The 22647-nt window shown below is 41.6% G+C and overlaps 1 protein-coding gene across 5 annotated transcripts in view; it reads left to right on the forward strand.

Annotated features, from left to right (window-relative positions):
- The window catches only part of smap1 (small ArfGAP 1), a 190508-nt gene that overhangs the window by 115598 nt on the left and 52263 nt on the right, over positions 1-22647 (forward strand). For all 5 annotated transcript variants that reach the window (XM_049600392.1, XM_049600393.1, XM_049600394.1 and 2 more), the window contains one exon: positions 7893-7953. In XM_049600392.1, the coding sequence (XP_049456349.1) occupies positions 7893-7953 (61 nt within the window). The remainder of the gene's footprint in view (positions 1-7892; positions 7954-22647) is intronic.

Genomic DNA, 22647 nt, shown 5'->3' on the forward strand with positions numbered 1-22647 from the left:
TTATATAACATTACCAGAGAATTTAAAAAGAAGAAGAAAAAAAAAAGGTGATCAGCCCAGCAGGTATGAGTGGATATTGATCCGCGATGGTAGCAACTTGGTTACGGAAAAAGGTACCACATCACCCATCTGACAGCCTCTACTTCATCTGGAAGGTAAATCAGAACTTGTTAGCATGCAATGAATGCCTTTAGCGCCATCGTAAACCCGTGCTCCAATGTTGGTGTGGAGAGGGAGAGTGGGGGCTTGTAAATCATGATGTCAGACTCAATGGTCGATGACCAACAAGCCATTGGTGACGGAAAGGGATGGGCATCGTTATGATTCAAACGATTCTAGTACTTACCAATACTGCTTTTCAAACCGGTACTTTAACTGTACTCTTATCTGTTCTTTTAATGACAAAAGGAAACAAAATAAGAACAGAAATAAAATTGCTTCATTTTCAATGTATAAAAATTTTGATATTAGATTTAATTTAGATTTAATTTATATAGCCCAGTATCACAATTCACAATATGACTCTGAGACATCTCTCTGTCCTTGGACCCTCACAGCAGATAAGGAAAAACTCCCCCCAAAAACCCTTTAACAGGGAAAAAAATGCTAGAAACCCCAGCAACCTGGATGAATTATTATTATAGACTGTAATATACCCAAGGTGGATGGGGTAATGGAAGATGAGAACTGTGGTTGACAACAGTGCATTTCTCCACCTGCATGTGACACACATTTGCTAGATGTTTCGAAAGATTGCTCGTGTTTCTGCCTTTACGTGCACAGGTGTTGTTGAACGTGTGGCAACAAGCGGTGTCGGCATCAACTCTTGTGAAGTATAACCATACTTTGGAGCGTTTTGCTCCCTCCGCCATTGTCACTGAGAGCAAGGCCTCCGTGTGTGTGTGTGACACAGAGTTGCAGAGCTGGCCCCGCCCATCGCAAATTCAGCAGGCTGTAAGCTCTCCTCTGGATTGAATTGCAAAAATGCATCAGTGATGAATGTTTTTATCTTGTTGCAAATTAGAAGCGGAGTTAGGGAGATAAAAACTGTACAAGACAATGTTTATGTAACCTAAATAAACAAGAAGTATATCTCCTGAATTTCTCCAATACTGATAACAGAATCATTAATGTCGGAGCTTATCAAGATTATGGTCTTTAATAATTAGGCCCCAGGGTCCGTTTAATACCGGGTTTTGGTATCCATCCATTGTCCATTGATGGACAATGGCATTGTTCGTCAGCATGCATGTTCATCGGTATTAGGGATGCACCGAAATGAAAATTTGTGGCCGAAGCCGGAGCCGAATAATATTAAACGCTTGGCGGAATACCGAATATCATTGTTTAGTTTTTCATTAGTTTTTGCAGATGAACCCCCTCCAGATTAGTGTTGTCAGGGTACCAATATTGGGACCCACTGTGCGATACCAATGAAAATACCATGGTTCTGAGTAGTATCACGATACCACAGAAAAAATGAGGCAGATGTGCCTTTTGTCATTTATAAAAAGATAAATCACTTTTCTATAATACATCAATGATATTTCAATGGAATAAATTACTTACTGATGTATTCATACTTCAAAAACAGCATCAATCAGTGATTAAGATGGGGGGGATCAAAATAAAGTAAATAAAAAAAATAAGAATCAACCAGCCACCCTCCTCCCCTGACAGTCCCTTCATAAGTAAAGAACAGTCCCTAAAGTGCGGTGAGGTTTGTGGGCCGTGAGCGGCTCATTTCTCCTCTGACACGTCACATACCTGTGTTCGGCTGGCTCGGCTGTTCAGGTACTTCTGGGCAGTCATGACGCCAAGAAGAGGATATTATTGGAGCCGACTTCTCAGTCGCCCGGTAAGCCTATGGCCGCCGTATTTGACAGGAATACATTAACGTTACTGTCTGTGTCTGTGACCCCCGTTCAACCCACAATTGGTGGGATTCGCTTTTCATTTCTGCTGCTGGTTGAAATCTGTAGGCTGCTCGCACAGCGTGCTGAATGATTTAAGCCTATTTTGCTCGCTCAAAACTATTTTTAGTCGCAAATGCGAGTGCCGTGACGGATCACCACACTACCGACATTTTATTCCGCCCGTCACGGTACGCTGTTTGATTGCGTTATCAAAATGCATCTATTATTCGGCCTTGCTTTTAACTTATTCCACCGAATACCGGATGTGTGGTTTTTTGCAATATTCGGCTGAATATATTCGGTTACCGAATATTCGGTGCATCCCTAATCGGTATGTATGTCTGTTGGCCCATCTTCCATGGATAATGGCATCACCCATCAGCCCAACCCTAATTGGCAGAATGTGTTGAGCTTCATTGACAGCTTCACACAAAGCAAAAAAAAAACCCCACCAAAGTTGCCACAACTGGAATGAATCAATGTTTACATTGTTGTACTAATGGAATAACTGCTGTGGACCTTGTATGGTAACAGAAAATAAAAGGGACTCAACAGTTCCTCACTGTCACCAGCTGAAGCTGTTGAGTACATCAGGGACGAACTTACAGCGGATTTTGCCCACACTCAGACGTCCAGTGTGACAGCTGTCAGCTGAAGGCTTTGTCTGGTGTGAATCTGACAGCGATCTGATGTGACAGCAGTCATCAAAGGGTTTGGTTTGCTCAGTGGTTTTCATTCAAACTGGCATCACCTTCATTGTCGAAGAGTCTATTCACCTGTTTGGGTGGGATGGGGGGTGGCGGTTATCGATTGCTGGCCTCCCTTCCAATTCCACTTTCTCTGTCTTCAAACACAACTGACCCTGACACCCAATCAGTCTGTCGCTAGCCGTCTGTCGGCTGCATCACTTGGTGTCATCCTGGATAACTAATGGAAAACCCAACTTGTCTGCCAGCATTTGGAGAAGAATATTGGCAGCATGTCTATCCAAATCCTTCGAAACATACAGCAGGGAATTTAAGCTTTTTGTGCAGAGTGACATTTTGGATTTTCTTATTTCTTTCTTCTGTGTCTCACAGCAGCTGTGTGGGATGTAGCATTGAAAGGCTATGTAATCTCAATTTTGTAACACTGTGCATGGTCTGAAATGTCGGGAATCAAATGGACAGGCATACCAAAAACTGTTTTTCTTGTTGCTTTCTCCCTGCAAATACTCTTAATGGAGGTGTGGGCTTTTCTGAGTAGATCTGGTATTGTGATTTGAGTCTGAGTTTGGCCAATAATAATACATATAGTATGTCTAATTGAGAATTGTATTGACAATAAATACTTTATTCTGTAAGATTTTCAAACATGCAAATTATCAATTATATGTTGTTTTCCTCAACTCTTGGGTTAGGGGTGAAGATGCAATTATACCATTTGTTGTATTCATCCTGGTGCCAGTCGGATATACAGTTTTTTCATCACCACTATTATAATTGTTTCCTTTATCAGTTAGATTCATTCGGTCATGGCAGTTCAGGGCCTTAGTTTATAATTCCACAGCTAGGTCTGGGTACATTTAATTTAATGTGATGTGTTATTGTCATACTATGGCAGCAGTTAAAACCCATACAGTTTGTGGTGTGGTGAGGTTGAGTGTGGTGTATTTGACAGAGTTGGTAGTTCAGCATGCCAAGATGCCACCAAAATGTTTGAAAGTTGGTTGTACTGCACGCCTGTCATAAAAAGGGTATCAAACGCAGTACTCTTTTGGTATCAGTGCCACTTTAAGGGTACGGTTATTGGTACTGCTATTGTAATTTTTAAACAATACCAAGCTCTAGACACAGCAGTCCCTGGCCTCATGTTACTGAATTTAAAAATGATTCCAATAGAACCACTTAGTGAGGTTCAGATATTTTAAAATTTGAAAAACAAAGACCATTGATATGGCTAGGTACTGAAGACCATTGCGACCATGACATGAAACAAACCATTGCTTTTGAAAGTGCTACAGAATTTCTAACTGGCTTAACGGTGCATTTTAAGCTTCTCTGAATGAATTGCATAAGTTCAGACATAGAACTGAGGTTGTAATTTTATAAGCTGGTTGGCATCAGCAGCATTCACAACTCATTTATTAGCTGCTTGACCAGCTGACCAGTAATATCAAGTCATATTTTTACAGGTGTACATACTTTTTTTATTGTTCACTGTTCCTGCCTCCACCAACCCAACCTTTTCATGTGCTAGGGTTTTAGTTTTGTTGACTTTACAAAGATCTCACTGTTTATGTGAGTATCAAGGGCCACAAACAGTTGAATTTGGAAATCACATTTTGCCATGCAGGATCAGTTAATCTTACTTTTGTGCCACTTTTTCAAAGCAAAATTGGTTTGGATCAGACGACCAAATCGAGATAACTAGTGCTCTAAGTGGGACTAGCTATGTAAAAAACAGCAGGTAGAATAGCCAGTCTGGGGTCACTTCAAGTGTTTTTATTTGAGGAGACAGAAAACAGCACAGGGGATGCAACTGTTAGAATCTACTTTTGACTATGTCGTTAGAATTAATATAAAGTGATAAATGAAAGATGAATTACATAATTTTTATTTGCTATTGACAGCTGTCTGGGTGATTATTTTATGGGGACGAAATAATTTACTTTTTTATTTTTACTTTAATGCACAGAAAGGCTCAGTAGATAGCTTAAGGACTGCTCAATGTACTTTGAATTTAATGGTTAAACGAATAAAGTACAAAATATAAATAAATGTATATTCAACCAACTTTTTGACCAAAAGTTTTATTGCATTTTGTTCCTGAAATCCACCCTTAATCCGCCCTTCTGCTTGATTGAGATAATTCAGATTTTTTTGGGGATCAAAGGCATCCCAATCCTAGTAAAAAGTTTTGAACAATGCATACTGAATGTTTGATCAAGATCAAAACCAAGACTGGATTACATCATCTACTCTCATTTCAGATTCCTTTTTTTCCCATTTTGAACAACCCTTTTTAAGTGTTGATCCAATCCAAGCCGAAATCCAATCAGAATACCTCTGAACAACTGGGCCAGGGGGATTATTTCTCCCTGCAAAATAATTCAGTTATTTGAGACTTTTCTGAAATTATGGCATTTATTCTCCAAATCTCACTAAAACCATTTGCTATACATGGGCAGTCCTTTGACATAACTGTTTCTGACTGACGAAATATTGTTGAACCATGAAACGGATTAAATACGCAAAGAAAATCTTAAGAACTTTTGAAGATGTAGCTTGGTCAGATCTTTTTGTAGTTGGAAGGTACCACAATCCGCAATATCTCGTAAAATGGGTTTTCTTCTGACCCTGACTAGTTCTGTATTTCCACAGCACTAACCAACCTTTTGCTGCTGTACACAAATGACCTTCCTGCTGCGTTTCATGCCGCCTCTGTTCTAGCTTTGCTGCAGTCCCAACACGCATCAATTCACAGCCAATGCATTCTTGATTAGGCGTGGACACAGTAATTGTTTTCATTGCCTCAGATTGGAACGACATTGAATTTAATGTGGTCCATCGATCTTTTGTTGGGGGGAAATTGGGTTTGTTACCAGCGTTGTAGATCTCTCATGGCCCATGTGTTAACCTTTTATACTCTCTCTCCCTCACTACATTTTTCTCTCCAATCTCACTCTATCTCTATCTTGCCCCATCCTCTGTTCTTCATCCTCCTGTCTTATTCTCCTACCCTTTGACTTTTAATCTCTCCCTCTTTCTCTTTCCCTCTGTCTTTCCTTTTATTTCGCACTCCTTCCTATTCCTTCCCCACTAACTATTTTTCCCCATTCACCTCCCCTAATTTGCTTTCAATTTAAAAACTCAATTAACATGATTGCTTATCAGAAACAATACTGCCATGGCACTATAACACTGACAAATAGCTGAAAGATGTAACCAGCAAATATTTAGTATTTTTACTTCATAAATGACTTAAACGATTAGGGGATTATCAATATTGCTTATTTTTTTGTCTGTAAGCTAATTGATTTTCTTTAAGAGGTCATTTAGAGGGGGTACTCTTACTTACTACTTACTTAAACTCTCTCTACTGTCTGTCATTGCCAGAAGCCCCAGAAATCTACCAATTAGATCTGTTAGGTCGGGAAAAACAGTGCTCTCTTTCTATTTCGTGCTGTGCTGTAAAACAAACAAGCAGATTTGTAAAAGAAATAGAGCCGAGGAGTTTTGTAGAAGCTTTTTCTTCCCTCTAAGTGAAAGGTACCCTGGTTTGTTTTTTTTGTTGACAGTTTAGCAAAGTTTACATTCAGTGTTTCTCACCAAAGCACATTAATGCACAGTATCCTTGATCCCTCACAGGTTACTACACTGAATGCATTTCCTCCCACATAAAACATTTGCAAAGTAAATTTCTGGAACAATTTGCCTTTGCTTTTACAACACAAAGGAATTAAATGACGACATGCAATGTTGCTTCATATCTACTGTATATGTTTAAAGGCAACTGTTTGCTGACATTTTCACCATGTCAACTTTATAAGATGAAAAAATGTCTGTTGTTTTTACTTCTTGTTGTTACGCGTCTTGTTGCATAACCACTACCAGTTGTAAGTGGAATAGTGTGAAACCATCAGTGGGACTGTTATGTCACCTATGAGCACGTGCATTTATAGTAGAGCACAAGATACAAACAGAACAGGGACCCAGACTTTCAAAACCAAGCATGTCAGCACAATACATCGGTGCCAAGTTCTGAAAATGTAACAGAACTTGTAGGAGATCTAGAGGTACCTATGGTACCTGGGATGCAATTCTTGTGGACCTGACAGGGCGGCATATACACCTACAAATGTTCTAGTCTGCTGTTAAATACCAGAGGCGGAAGAAAGATGACAACAAGTGCAGCTGTGGCGACAGCTCTGTGTTGACTTTTTCAAAGAATATAGTATGTAGTGTTTTCCTGAGGTCAGCGTATTTTGTTAATTCTTTGCCGTGGGAGTGCCACGTATTTATGCCCTGCTTCAATGGCAGCAGCATGACAAGGCGCTAATCCTCTATCCTGTGCAGAGCGCTGTGCATCCGGGCTTTTTTCTGGTTGCTGAGAGTTGAAAAACGTTTAACTTTGGGTAAAACTTTGCACTCGTTACTGTCACTTTTTACCCTGCCATCCAACCACAGTGGAGGAGGGGTGGGGCGAATAGCCTACCACAGAGATCAGCCATGACATTTTACATAGAAATATGTTAATATACTATTGGCTGTATATATTAATATATGTATCCTCAGCCACAAAATCTCATAAAACCACATAGACTGGTACTTTGCATTTGAGGCAGATCAAATCTAAATGTTTTAATGAAGGAGTGTATGTTTAAAAGCATGGAATTTATTGTTTTGTTTTTGTTTATTATTATTATAGTATAAAATTAGGTATTGAGAATCATGGAATTTTACTGGTATTTGTATCAGTTACTAAATGTATTGTATCATGTCCTGACATGCCTACTCAAAACAATGCACCATAGTGTCACTGCTGATGAAAAACTCCAAAGGGACCCTTGAAACAAGAAAACTTTCCATTGAAATCCAGGGTATTGGATTTTTTTTGTTTTATCTTCAGATCAAACACTGTCACCCCAAACTTCCACTCATTGGTTGGGATAATTGCAGGACATACTCTATGGCCTGCATAATAATGCAATCATTTTACAAAAACTCATCATCTTGAATGGAATCTGCAGTGGAATAGTTTTATACTCTGTAGCTGTGCTAAAACATATGGCCAGTGGGTGACTTGGACTATTTAATATACTACTTTTTAATAGAGGTCAGAATCGCTTTTTCTGTATCAAACTTAAATAGACATGTCATATTCTTGCACATAATTGCAACATCCTATAATAGTTTAAAATTGAGAACACATAGAAGCTGTGGCAAATTGGACATTATATTAAATCTTTTTTTTCACCTTTCTCTTTGTCTGCAGGCAGAGTGTAAAGCCAGTCCCAAGGAAAGCACAGAGCCGGCTGTGGACCTGCTGGGCTTGGGTAAGACCAACCCTCTGCCAACTTACAATATAATAACCCTCGGACAATATAATAACTTGTCAAACCATATTCACATGACTGCCTAATGTGTCAGATTAAACCAATTATCCTGGATGACGTAATGCCATTTTTAGACTGACGTTGTAATAATTGCAGGAGAAATAATGTGTGACATTATAAAGTAAAGGTTTATTGCTGTCAAGCTTTATTTGAGTCATGTACTGTACAGAGACCCTTTGTATCACAGAGTTATTATAGCATCTGGTGTCAGGCCAGTAGTCCAGTAGTCATGCGCTAGACCATCCAATTTTGATTTAGTGTGCATTCCAAAAATGGAAAGTAAAGTACTTGAAATGTGGCAAAAACAGCTAATTTCATAACTAAAACACATACTAGAAAATCATATTTTACAACAAAAAAAGTTATGGACAATATTTGTTAGATTCCAGTACAGTTGTAAAACATACAGTATCATTGTGGGAAACCTGTAGCTGGTTTATTCCTTAATGTGAAAGGAACAAAATAATTGGAATGGCTTATTAGTAACTGTGTGCTTGCTTTCTAATAAATAGCAACCTGAAAATCAGCTACTGAGAAAAAGTAATTTTAGTAGAGGGAAACAGTTGTGCTGAATACATTTTTGTGGCTTCAAAATTTGTAAGAGGACATCAAATGCTTCTAAGTCAGCAAAGCGCAAAAAACCTATAGTCCTGGATGGACTGCTGGAAGTACAAGAAGACCATACTAAAGCACCAAATGGCACTAAAATAAACCCCAATGGACTTGACTTAAAGTGCACCCACTCATGAATGTTTACTTATTTAGGCTGATTGATGTCAGCCAAAGTGTCAGGTGAGGTCTCCTCCTTCTTTGGTTTCTGCCCCACCTCTTTAGATGTCTGTTGGAGGCCACTACAAACAAACTACTTGGTTTCATACCCTGAACTTTCACTTTGCTTTTTATAATATGCACCATCAGGCTTGTGTCAGTGTGTACACACTGTGGTTGACTCTCCTGTTACCTTTATCACCTACTGTCATCTTTATTACAGGTGAAAATCACTGAGTAACTCACGATACAAACTTAACAGTGAATTTCCTTCAAATTAAAATGCATAGTAATTTAGCTGTAGGTGGCCATAAATCTTAACAGTCAAGGTGCTCAAATACTGGCACATATCCAATAAAATAAATAAATAACACAAATGTAAGTAATGTAGTCTGATTCTCCATCACTAGACTCTGACCTGTTGATAATTCCTGAACTGCAGCTTGCACTCGTTTATAGAGGGCAGGCACAACAGACTGACTAAAATGCAGACGTGAAGGCACACTGTAGCAGGGCTCCAGCACTTTGACCATATGCTTTAATTCCGTATTCTCTGTGACCCACAGTATACAGTATGCAAGTGTGGGCGGATATCCTCAGCAAAACATTCTATAGCACTAGTTAATACTTTGGCACGGTCTGAATCTACAGTGTGAGGCTGCCTGAACTCTGTGGGAAGAAGGACTCGCCTTCCAGTGGATTTTTGTCTTGTTCTTCAATCAGCATATTCAGATTCATGGAGATAACGGCATATTCAAAAATATTAGCAGTCAACCTTAGAGCTCCTCCTCATAACATAATGTGAACTCAACAGAATGCACCTGCAGAGATCGCATTGGCAGCGGGTAATTAGAATAAAGTCACTCAAGGGCCTGACAAGTCGTTAAGTCTAGCAAGAAAGTCACCAAGTTGGCAACACTAAGCACATCACTGTGAATGTAAAGGGTGCGCTGGATTTATACTACAAGACAACAGCGGCATTGCATAACAGAATGCAGCACAATAATTTTTTCTCTCTCTTGCATAACCCGTTAATTTTGCCAGCCGGGTCTCACTCTGACGTCATCACAATCCGGCTCTTGGTCGTTGACTTCTAGCATCAGACACCGACAAAAAAAAGCTGTTCTTTGACTGTACATTGGCACGATAGGCGGCTGGTCACCATTATTGTTTAACAGCACCCGTTGGCATCAAGGAGAAATGCGGCGGGACAACAATGAAAGTTTTAGGAAGTTTGAGTAGGGTGGGCAAGAGGGGTGGTGGATGGGTCCACCAACCACCGACTCTCACCCAGGAGGCCAGTATAAGTTTCCTGTAAGATTGTAAAGCCAAATCCTGTTCTTTTTTCCTAAACCCAAACACATGCGTATTTTTGCAAAACATAACCATGTGTGTTTGCTGTTGGAAAAAAAAGGTCAATTCGCAGTGTTGTACCGATGTAGTGCATTTATTCTGAAAAAGACTGTATGCAAACTGTACATTTCCTGTGAAAACGGAAGCGTATTTTGAAAATAGGCAATGCATGTAACAGGCTGAAGTTGACGCGGCGTCCCAGAACATCAACAACCAACACACCCAGACTCACCCAGGGTACCTTGCACGTTGTATGTTGACGTAGAAAGTCCATGACCAAATGTCAATATGTGACAAGGTCAGAGTGAGAATGTGTTGATTTTGCTTGCCCCAGCTGTGTTGTAAAAGCCAAATGGGCCCAGTCTTTTGAATTAAAGATGATGGCGCCTTTCTGATTTGTTTTCCCCCACTGTCCAGCTCTACGCTGTCTGCCATAGATTCCTCCGGGAATGAGTCCTAAAACCCGAAAATGAGCTATCATGTTACTACTCATTGCTTCCCTGTCTCAAGGTCAGTGGGTTTTTTGAATGGGTTTGTGGTTAGGTACCTGAAATAAGTTCTGTGATTAGCCCAAGATGAAGAGACTTTAACATTTTGTTCTGCAACATAAAACATATCAGTAAATACCCCACTCACGAAGTCTGAAGTTTCAATGTATCTCAAAAAAGGCGACTGTTAACAAATGGCTAAATGGGATACAGAGCATCACCATGCCAAGCAGCACCGAACACGGCTTTACAGTCTTGTTATGGTGGTGACGTTAGGTCATGTGACTGTGGTGTGGTTTTTTTATAGCCCAATGTTAGCTTTTTACGTCTGGTGATTACATTTAGGTTTTAATAATCATGAAAATACTGTTCATTTATGAAGATTATTATGCTGTGAGGTTCTTCACTGCAAGTTTGTTAACTTCCATTTACTTTGCCCTCTTTCATTTGATGTGCCACCACAAGGAGTCGTGAAGTACTTGTAGTATTAGTAGTTGACTCTGGTGAGTCATATTGGCAGGGGATTCCATTCAGAGCGCCTGTGTGTTTTAATAGAAATATTAATGTTTGGCACCAGAGTATCAATAACATATCACAGAGAAAGTAATATGATACATTCCCATATTGATATTTTGTCCATCCTTAATCTCTGTGATTGTTGTCAATACATAAAATTTGGTGACCTCAGCATACACTACTCCCCAAAAGTGGCCCTAACCAACTTTAACCAGGCGAGAGGTCTAATCAGTTTGAGTGACTAAAAATAGTTTGAACCCCTCCATCTATAGCAAAGTGTCACAACATTTAAGTATGCACAATGCAAAATAATCTAAAAATGAAGCAACAACTGGAGAGAAGCTTTTATTATTAGTATGAGACAAATGTGTGGATGTACCGGTCAGTTTAGAGGGAGGACTGATCATGTGTCCGTAATCTCCTGCATGCATGCATGTTAATGGCATTTGTGCCTAATTGAGGAACGCAGCAGTAGAAAAGCTGGAGATATCGAATGCACCGCGGATATGACATTCACCAAAGGTCACAAGCTGGATTCAAACCTGTGACATTTGGAGTACACGGTATGTGTCTTGGCCCGTTAACCGGCCGCACATTGTGCTTCCTGCTTGTCAACCCCAGCGCTGGACAGCAAAAACACAGTAGAAGAAGTCAGGGTTGGTTCAGGGGTTTTCACCATAAATCTGTAATATGCAGTCACCCTGTGTTTTCCCAGTACAAGGCTGTATTGTATTAGACTTAGGTGAGGGTAAGCTCTGGTGGCAGAAGAAAGAGCTGGTGGATACAGCATTGATAAAACATTCCCGACCACAGCATGGAAGAGTGAGTGTGGACGCCCTGCTATAAATAACCAATGCTACACACCTTGCAGCCATGTCGAGTGGATGAGATTTCACACATAATCAATAAGTCAAATACGTGGCAGCATGCCTTCAGCACTCACACATCCTCCCGTTCCTCCATCCATCCCTCTGTGTCTCTGGTTACCTCACTCTGCAGCTGTCAAACAGACTCTGCTTTTGCTTCTGTGTCTGTGTGTGTGTGTTTTTGTCAGTTCCTCTGGTCCGTTTAATTCAGTTTAGCAGGCTGTGCTGGAATGAAAATATAAACAATACAGTAAGACCAGCCAGATAAGCATTTTTACACAATTTCTCAGTCAGCTTTTTCTTCTTGGTTTGCCAAACAATTAGGCCAATATTGATTTTTTAATTAAATATCAGAAAATAGGACTTTCTTTGACCACAGCAACGTTATGACATATTTTATGTGTTTATTTTAGGGTTTGCTTGGATAGCTTTGGTGTCCCATGGTGATAAATGCTGTCTCAGAGATGTTCCATCCTGCCAAAAAAAAAAAAGAACTCTTCAGGAGCCACTGAATCAATTTCAAAAACTTTTATTGATGGAGCACCCCTGTCTGTTTGTTTCAGCTTTTTTTCTGTCTCTGTGTCCCTTTCAATTCTGCCTCGGTCTCTCCCTACTGCAATGGTCTTGACACGCTGAATTGACACTTGTGTCCAGAGGGAATAAACAGGATTTTTCCTCCATGTTGTCTCCTCTATTCCAGCAGCAGCTGACCTTATTTTGGTCCCAGCTTTACCTCTATTTAAGTCATATTGTTAATTTGGAGATACAGAAATTGTATTGTTGCAGCCAGGAATGAGGCATCTTTTTGTTTCCATTCACTTAATTTTAGTCTTAACAATTTCTAAATGCATCATCGAACATATAGATTTTGCAAAGCACTGCTGGCTTTTTTACGCCAGATAGAGACTAATAAAAAGGGGAAATATAGGAGAAGATAAGCACACCTGGGTCCTCTAAAACAATGAGGATTAACAACAATGTATGCTACACGCTAAGACACTAAGTGAGCTTAATTTGCAAAACTGTTTACTTGAATATTTTCATCATGTGTTGTTAACATTCCTGTATTCTTGCTAGCAGTCTTCTTTGTTGGTGCATTGCTATATTTCTTAGCACATTACCGGCACCTGCTGTCAGTCAGGGGTGCTTGTGCATGCAAGTTCATCCATGTGCGTGTACACAATACAATCACAACAAGGGTTCACTCTTGAAAACATTGTTCCGTAGCGTTAAAGAAGTATTTCACTGTTGAAATACTGAAAAAAATATATGTTTCTGACAACATTTGCGGCAAGAAAAAGGAAGTTCACTAACAGAATCTTGGTTTATATTTGATCAGCGCTGCTTAGTTTTACCATTAACTCTTTTTTTTAAGCCTATGTTTTCACTGTGCAGCAAACAGTATGGTGCCCACTTCCAGTTTACAAACTGTTGCTATGACAGTGAAACAGTGCAGTAAAATAGGTTCCTAAAGAACATTTTAGGCAAGAAATAGGTGAAGTAACAAAAACCTTAGTAACTGATCAGCACTGCCTAGTTTAAATGTTTTATCAGAGTTTGAGAGAGAGAGAGAAATAGAGAGAGAGGGAGAGAAAGAGAGAGAGGGGAGTCTTGTCTTGTGAACCACTTCTATAGTCTTTGTGTCCACAGTGGCGGCATGGGTGGCGGACAATACGAAAATGGGAATGTATGGCCTGTAGTTTGAGCAGCAAAGCCAGCAAAGTAGCCTTCCAAGCATTTGTGTCTATTTTGACAGAGGACTGCCAGTTCGTTAAAATACTGATTCGACCAATTTCTCAGTGAAACAATGAAAATTACTGTTGGCCTTGTCAACAGGTAGTCTTTATGAACCACATTCAGTCAGCGCTTTCATATTAATTCAGTTGTCTGACAACGGAAACAGAAAAGAAAATATAGAACACAGCACAGATGATCACAGAGAGCAGGAAGAGACATGAGACAGGTTGAACAAGGCTGTATCATTATCACTCCTTATCACATGTTGCCAGTGAAGCCAACCTATTTTAACTCTCACCTTGTCATTTCCCGATGCCTAGTACTCTTGTTGTGTAACCCTAACAAAAATCAGAAGTTAAGTAGACCTACGTTGGAAGTTTACTTTAAAAAGACACTGTATTAATTTAATTAGTAGAAACTGACACGCTGTCCTGTGTTGTACAAAACTGACAATAGAGGGAAACCTGGAGCGTCATAGTTTGGTGACCAAGCTACCATATTTGACGAGTTGGGAGTGAGAATGTGTTGGCGAAGCATAGTTATGTAGTTTACCATACAAAATAAGAAAAAGAAGAACTCGTTAACTTTCTGTAGTTCAGACATTCAGATGAAAGTCTTTACAAAACTGACCTGAAAATGATTTTGACTTTCGTGTATTTAGTTGGGATGATCAAGTACACCATTATCTGTGCCCATATCGAACCAGTGGAGTTTAAACCAGACGTTTTTAATTTAAACTTGAAATTGACATGGGTTGGTCAGAAGTTACTATATAATTTGTTAGAAAATATTAACAGATCAATCTCAGAATTGAGCTTCAGATCCTTTTGATCCCAAGAGTAACAGACTGAACACAGCAATACAAGTGAGGATTTTGCTTTATCAGAAGCACGGCTATTGGCAAATTTTACTTGAATGAAACTTGTACTCGGATAAGTACGGATACTAGAAGACTGCATTAGGATTGGGATTCCACTTATCCTGTGAGACCCAACACAAATGGGAAAGGGTGGTTTCAAATCTGCCACGCGTGGGAGCAGGTGGCAGTGTTCAACATAAAAAAATTTTCTGACTGGCCCAAGTAAAAAAAAAAAAAGAGAGAGAGAGAGAGAGAGAATGTCTATAAAACTTCATTTCATTTAACTTCATTTCATTTAACTCCATTATACCTCACCGTAGTGTGTGATGGTACAGCAGTCCTCACAGAAGCTGATGGATGATGTCACAGCCTCTGTGTACTCATCCACTTCTTAGATGACCTCAAAACAGGTTTATAGAGCTTTAACTTCTGCCTGTATGAGGGAATCAGGTGGATGGTGTTGTGGTCAGAGTGGCCCAGTGCAGCGCGGGGGACCGGGTGATAGGCGTTGTTAACAGTTGTGTAGGCCTAACTGTGATCCAGGATATTCTTCTCTCTGGTCGGACATTTTATAAACTGTTTGTATTTGGGGAGTTCATGGGTGAGGTTACCTTTGTTAAAGTCGCCAAGTCTGGGTAAAGGCCGCTACACATGATCAGCTGTAAAACCACTTTGCGCTGGCTGTCCCATTGTTTGTCTATGGACAGGGTGGCAACGCTCGGATTTTCCGCCCAAGAGCTGCGCTCAGAGTTGAAATTATTTGAACTTTGACCGCGCCGCTGCGCAGCACCTGGCGGTGAGCGAAGCACATTGTTCTTAATCATGTGAAGGCCGCAGACCACTCCACACACCACACACAGTAGCTATCTGGTCGGCGAGCGTGCGCTGTGCCTTCTGTACGTTGGCCTGCAGTGTGATGTAAACACCGACCAGAATGAATGAAGCAAACTCATGGGGGGGAGTAAAGAGGTTTGCAGTTGATGAAAAAAGATTCCAGATTAGGAGAGCAGTGCTGCTGGATCACTGTCACGTCATTACACCAGCCACTTAGTATAAAAACAGATACCTCCACCTTTAGTTTTGCCGGAGAGTTACGTGTTACGATCCGCTTTAAAGAGCTGGAAGCCTGCCAGCTGCACCGCAGATTCTGGTATCGATCCACACAGCCATGTCTCCGTTAAGCACAAAACTGCAGATGTAGAAAGTCTTCACTACCATCAGTAGCTGAAGTTCATCCAGTTTATTCGCCAGCGAACGCACGTTGGAGAGAAATATACCTGGCAGCGGTGTGCGGTGTCCGCGTTGGCGGAGACGCACAAGCGCACCGGCATGTTTTCCCCTCCTCCGGCGTTTCACTGCACAAAGGTGAGGGCACCTTTGGCCAAAAAGCCCACTTAAAGCTCGAGAAAAGTGGGATAAAAATCCGCTTTAGTTGTTCCCCTGACAAAAAAAAAAAAACAAACCTTACAGCGTAACTGGCCCGAGCGGGCCTGTGACCTGTCAGTCAACTTGCCCAACATACTTTTTGATTGGCCCTGGGCCATCGGGCCATTGCTTATGTCGAACCCTGGGTGGTCAAAAAGATCTGAGAAGGTCCCAGAGATTAATTCATATGAAGGATGGAGACGTCAACAAGTTAAGTGGAAAAGAAGATAAAAGCAGGACATTACATTACAAGCAACACAAGTCAGACATTTGGAGGAATTTCTCAGGAATATTACAGATAATAATAATAGAATCCCCCACACACCAGAATAACTGTAATTATGAATGTTGTTATGCACTACAGCATAATTATGCTGTTTATCAGTCTATTGTTTGGTCATGTATGGTCAGAATGCTTGCAGGTGCAGGCGAGAGCTGACACACACCTTGTAGGAGTAGATAACACACTCAGTGGGAGCGGACAGTAATGGTCAGTAATGCACCAGGAGCGGGCAGGAGTGGGATTAGAAAAACTATTAACATGGCCACATAAACCTGTAAGTGGGCCCAAGGAGAAAAGTGTCACTTACATTAGTGGTATTTTGAAGAAATACAACCACATTTAATTCATTACAACTTTATTCTGAAATATGCAGTTGCTCACTTTGCACAGCCTTGACTGATAGAACTCTCACTCTGGTTGCATAAGTGTTCAACTTAAAAAAAAAATGTGGAAATGCAGGCAGTTATTTTTTACTGCAGCATTTCGAAAGGCCATTAATGTGTGCAATGTTGTATCAGAACACAAACATCACAATATAAACCATTATCTGTTCTCCATTTGATATCACTGCTTATTCGAAGAGACTGCAAGAGGTTGTGTCCTACTTCCTTTATCACCTGTAAACAAACATATTTTACCAGTGGCAGGTCATTTTGTGTCCATTTTCCACACTTCCCTCTCTATAATAGTCACCAACTGGGCTTGTGTTCCTGTTTCTGGACCCACTTGCTGTAAGAATCACTCGCAGGAGAGCGGGAAAGCTTCATTTCATGCCCTAGTTGCGACTTGTGTTTTGGGAAAAAGTGGGTTAAATTAACATACTTTAGGGTTTATGGCTGTACAGGCACTTCAAAGACCCAGTTAATTGTAGTAGTGTCGGGATGGGAAAGGCTGTGAAGCACCAGTTTGACCATTGGGACAATTTTACATGTATGTGTGAAATCTAATCAGAATATCGCATTAGAATTAATGCAAGGCGTTTAATCAAGTCAGATATTTTACCCCTTGTGTTGTGGCCAAGTCCTTAATGTGACAGCCCCCCACTGCTGAATGAGGCCGCTGTATTCATTGAAGATACTGGGAAGCTCTGTCTTTATGTGTGTATGTGTGTTTGTGTGTGTGAATGTGAATGTATTTGGGGTTTGGGGTGATTATAAAACACCCCCCCCACCCTAAACGATGGGTCTGTTTCCATGGTGAAGTTGAGAGTGCTCTCAAGAAGCGGCTCCATCCCGTAATAAAGGATGGTGGGCTCATTGCCCGACATGGCGGCGATGATGATGATGGGCCCCTTTCTCCCTGCGGCTCATTTCCATGGCAATGGGTGAATGAGTTTTTGGTAGGGGAAGGGAGGGGGTGATAGGGGGGTAATTGATGCACATGAAATGCTATTTTTCTCTCTTCTATTTGAATATGTAACAGTGTGACTTGCACCTGTCATTCTCATCAGCCCCTAAAGCAATAATCATAATCATTATAGGCTTTATTCTTCAAGCAGCAATTTACGTGTGAGTGATTTAACTATCAAAACAAAAGCCATGCTCATAAATGACATGAAGGCATCACAAGATGGAAAGAGGGCAAAAAATCAATAGTTTAATTATTAGGATGGAAGATGTCACTATCAAAGTAATGCTTTGAAAATGAGTTTCAATAAGTGGTTTAAAAGGATGTCGAGTGGTCTTTCTAGCCTTCTCAAAGTAAATGGCTTTCCTTGTACCCTGCTGTCTGGCTAAAGGAGCTCAGTCTTGTTCACACTTTAAAAGGGCTAAATTATGGATGTTTCATCACTGTGGTTATATAAATGACCTCTGCTGCTCGCCTGGCTCTTACACACACACACACACACACACACACACACACGGTTCACTCTCTCTTCCCTTTCACACACTCCCTCTTCCTCTTGCATCTCCATCACTCTCGCTGTCTCTCAGATGGCTGTACATTGTGTACTGGGGGTTTCCTCCTCAGCACCAAGGGAAGGGGTCTCTCTCTGGACAACACAGTTTTTCCATAACAATACTGTAGTTTGCGACCGCCAAAGATCAGCCATATTTTCAGTTAAAGGGCCAGTGTGTAAAATGGGTTGAAAACAGTGACATCAGTGGTCAAATTCTAGATTGCAGGGCTCACTCGCTCACCCCTCCTGTCAGGTAAATGACGGTGGCCTCGTAGGGACAAAAAGCCTTGCGCAGACACGAGTTTTTCAGGAGTAGGTCTATCTAGCAACAAGGTAAATGTTTATTTAGAAATCTAAACCATGTTACGATATTGTAATGAATCCCTCATGAGCAGGAGACCAGAGTAGCGTTCAGGAAAAAGGCCAGTTTATTTGAGCACTCCAGAAACTCCGCTAACACTCCAGGGTGTAAAAGACTCTGTCCCAAACTCTGACGGCCTATTTCCACCAGATGCGTGTTGGTTGCGTCTCCGCTCCGGCACGGCAGCAGAGCCGATAGGATTCAATTGTAGTGAATGTGTGTGTTTCCACCAGCTACGGCTGTGCTGCGTTCCGGCTCCGTCACAGCTCCGGCAGTCCGGAGCCCTCCGCAACAGATACGTGCGGGGCAGGAAGTGCACAGAAACACGATAAAACATTTGGTAAATTTTCAAAACAAAATACACAGTGTTCACACGGATCATATTTCCCTGCACTACACCTTGAAAAAGGACATAATGACAAAAACTGTGTTGTCCAGAGAGAGAGACCCCTTCCCGTGGAGCTGAGGAGGAAACCCCCAGTACACAATGTACAGCCATCTGAGAGACAGCGAGAGTGATGGAGATGCAAGAGGGAGAGGGAGTGTGTGAAAGGGAAGAGAGAGTGAACCGTGTGTGTGTGAGGCAGGCCTGAAGTCAACAGGTCAGAGGTTTTTAGACGTCATTGTACCCCGTTAACACCATGGACGAGGAGATATTAATAACGGCAGTGCACCGAGATGTCTTCCGGCGGAGCTGCACCGCTCCACACAGCAAACGCAGCCGGTGGGTATTGACGGACGGCGGAACATGCAGCGGATAACCAGCGCTGCCGTTCTGCAACGGACACGCATCCAGTGGAAATCTGGCGTGACTCTTCTAGCGTAACACACACACTTCATATACACATACTCGTTTACATTACCTAGCGTGTACCCCCTCCCCTTTCTGCTCCACCAATCTCCAGCCCGCACACTGACTGACAGCGTAGCCAGTAAACAGAGCTCAGCTGTTTATTTAGCCTAGCAATATCTCCGGACTATAGTAACTGCAATGGACGACTTTGAACGCGATTTTGAACAGTTTCTTGTAGCGGACACAGACCCAGAGCCATACCTGTTTGAGCCGGAGCATACAGATGAGGAACTTGGATGCTGAGCAGGCGAGTAGAGAGGCTGAATCCTCCGCTCCCATTTTGCTGCACAGAATGGGATTCGGTGCTACCATCGTTGGGGAGATATATCATCAGGAGGAAAAGCGCCGCAGAGAGTGCATCACGAGGAGTGAAGTTGCGTTTTCTTTTCCTCGCAGATGACAGTTCGGGTTCATTCTCTCCTGTTGCGTGGTAAGTGTGGTCCATTCGCAAACTTTATAACTAAAAAAACCTTTCACTACTCTCCATGGATGAACTGCTAAAACTCTCTGCTGTTTCCTCCTCCTTCTTCCTTCCTTCCGCTGTCTTTGTTGGTTTATTTATACACGCGAAACGCATTCTCTGGCTGGCTGGATTATCTGCTAGGGCTGCCTTACATACATGGCAGCGCAAGATGGCGACTTCTCTATAGCAAGGCCCTTCCTATATATATATAAAAGCATAATTATAAGGCTACGAAAACCAAACGAATTTTATTTTATAGCGATTATACACTTATATAAACATATTAATGGGTAGAATATTCAGATTCAGATTCATATTTGACAATAAACCATGCCAAATATTACACACTGGCCCTTTAAGCAAATGTGTTGGATCTGAATAAAGCTGCGTTCACACCGGGCGCGAGTGAAGAGAATTACACGCGTGTGACGTGAGTAACGCGCCGCCCGTAACGCGCGGGTTTGGACGCTGGACCATTTTGTTAATTCGCGTTATCGCGTCATTCGTGCAAGTAGTGGGGAAGCCGGCTGTGCTAACCGGAGCTAAGCTAGTGCTAATGTTCATAGTACAACCATTCTGCAGACTAATAAAAGACACATATTTACAGAACTTACCAAGTAGACCAGTCTCCTCGGCGACTTTCACCCAAGCCTACTCCTTTTTTTGCGGTCTCTGCAGAGTAGACAGGTAGTATCATATAGCTCCGGGTAGCCGCACACCGCAATGATAAGTTTCTCCTCCATCTCAGCATCAATAACTGGATGTCGGGGCATCAAGACGTCACTGACGACCATGGCTGAGATAACCACCATCGCTGCTTTGTTGTTTACCTGCTCTGGAGGTCCCAAATGCGTCGGACGGCCAAATGCCGTCGTTTTTGGGTTTACACTATCCTGCAGAAGCGTATCCAGCTTGGCGAGTTTCACCACCTCCTCCAGGAACTCCGTCTGGATGATAGCCGCTTTCAGCGGCACTTCAGGCTGACTGGGGCCCAGTTTGAGGACCTGTTGGCGAGGGTTGGCGCCAGGATCTCCGGGCAGGACACCAACTACAGCCGCTCCATTTCAGCTGCGGAGCGTCTGTCTATCTGTCTCCGGTGAGTAGCAGTTTATTGTTGTTGACACATGCCAGTGACGTCGGGAGAATCTCAACACTGATTGGCTTTTGCGGCACAGCGTCACGCGAATTCGCCTCAAAAGTTCAATATTTTCAACTTGAGTGATGAGGCGTGGGACGCTGGACACCTCTATCGCGTCCATCGCGTCGTGCTAGACGCGTCCATTCGCATCTAATCGCGTCTTTGCATTGACTTTGTATGTAATCTTGACGCGCGAATTTGCGAATTTGCGTTTGGTGTGAACGCAGCTTAAGAGACAGTACACCCGTCAGAATGAGACAAGGCTTAAAGTCCAGGTAAAGCAAAAATAAATATTTATTCTGAGTTTGTCACACTGCAGAAAAATGTGTTATTAACCACCCTGCCAAAATGCCAAGTATAAAAAACTAGGATTCAGAATCATAAAAAAAAGCAGTGCACTCTGCTTTGAAACGCTGGGGGCCTGTCCACTGAAGATCAGTTTTGCCCATCCAATATGGCGGCGATGTTGGCAGCAACAAGCTGAAGCAGTCAGTGATGTATGATGAAGTGAAAAAGCAGTGTCCCTAGTAAATTATTAAAAGTAGAAATTGCCCAATTTTCAACAAGCTCTGTGCCATTGCAGTGTGTCAGGCAGGACTCAACCACATTGTAATGACACAGAACTGGTTGAAAATTGTCAGTCTCTGTTTCCCTTGCAACTTTTCTTACCTTTCTCTCTCTCAAACACACACACAAGGACACTCAGTCCCTGTCTCTGTCCGTCTCAGTCCTCAGTACTGACAATTGTAACGTTATACTTCACAAAAATGACAGTTGGCGGGTTGGGTTCAGGTGGCTAATTAATGCATATGCATTGGCTCTCATAACGGGTCAAGTGAACTCTAGTGTTTATATAGTTTACGCGGTTATGATAAAGATGGCTCCGTCATCAAGCCAAACCTTCAGTCCTGAAAACAGAAATGGTGAAAAACAGTCAAACTCCACAATGCAGTACTATATACCAGAGGTGGGACAAGCCATTGTTTTGCAAATCACAAGTAAGACTCAAGTCTTTGCACTCAATTCCCAGTTCAAGTCCCAAGTTCTAAACTTTGAGTTTCAATTCCTAAAAAGCAAATGTAAGGCCATTTTAACAGCAGAGTAACAAAATTCACAAAAATCACAATGTTGTTACAGTTTGTACTGATTTTTAAAACGTTTGTTGAAAGTTGTCGTGTCTCTGTAATTTTCAACCCACGCAATTTGCATACTGTACTTCATTTATATATATATATATATACATCTATATATAAATAAATTGTTTACCACTATATTGCTTTGTATGCAAACAAAGTTATCTTTGGTATCATTTTTTTTTTTGACTGTAAGTAACATAACATAACTTAAAGCCACAGTGTGTAGGAATTTCTCCCATCTAACGCTGAAATCATATATTGCTTTCAAACGGATAGTGCACTCTAGCCCCTCACTGTTTTAAACACCTATTGCAACAACAGTAGCCGATGTGTACCAAAAAGCTATGATAACATTGATGAAACCATTTCATCTGATACTTCATGGAGTATTCATTCAGGCTCCTACACAGACACACGCGATGCGAGCTGACAAACCCCCTCCTTGCGATGCTGGCTGTGTTTATAACGTAGGACTGTTGGGGCAGGTG

The sequence above is a fragment of the Epinephelus fuscoguttatus genome, linkage group LG16, assembly GCF_011397635.1.
Source record: "Epinephelus fuscoguttatus linkage group LG16, E.fuscoguttatus.final_Chr_v1".
Taxonomy (NCBI): Eukaryota; Metazoa; Chordata; class Actinopteri; order Perciformes; family Serranidae; genus Epinephelus; species Epinephelus fuscoguttatus.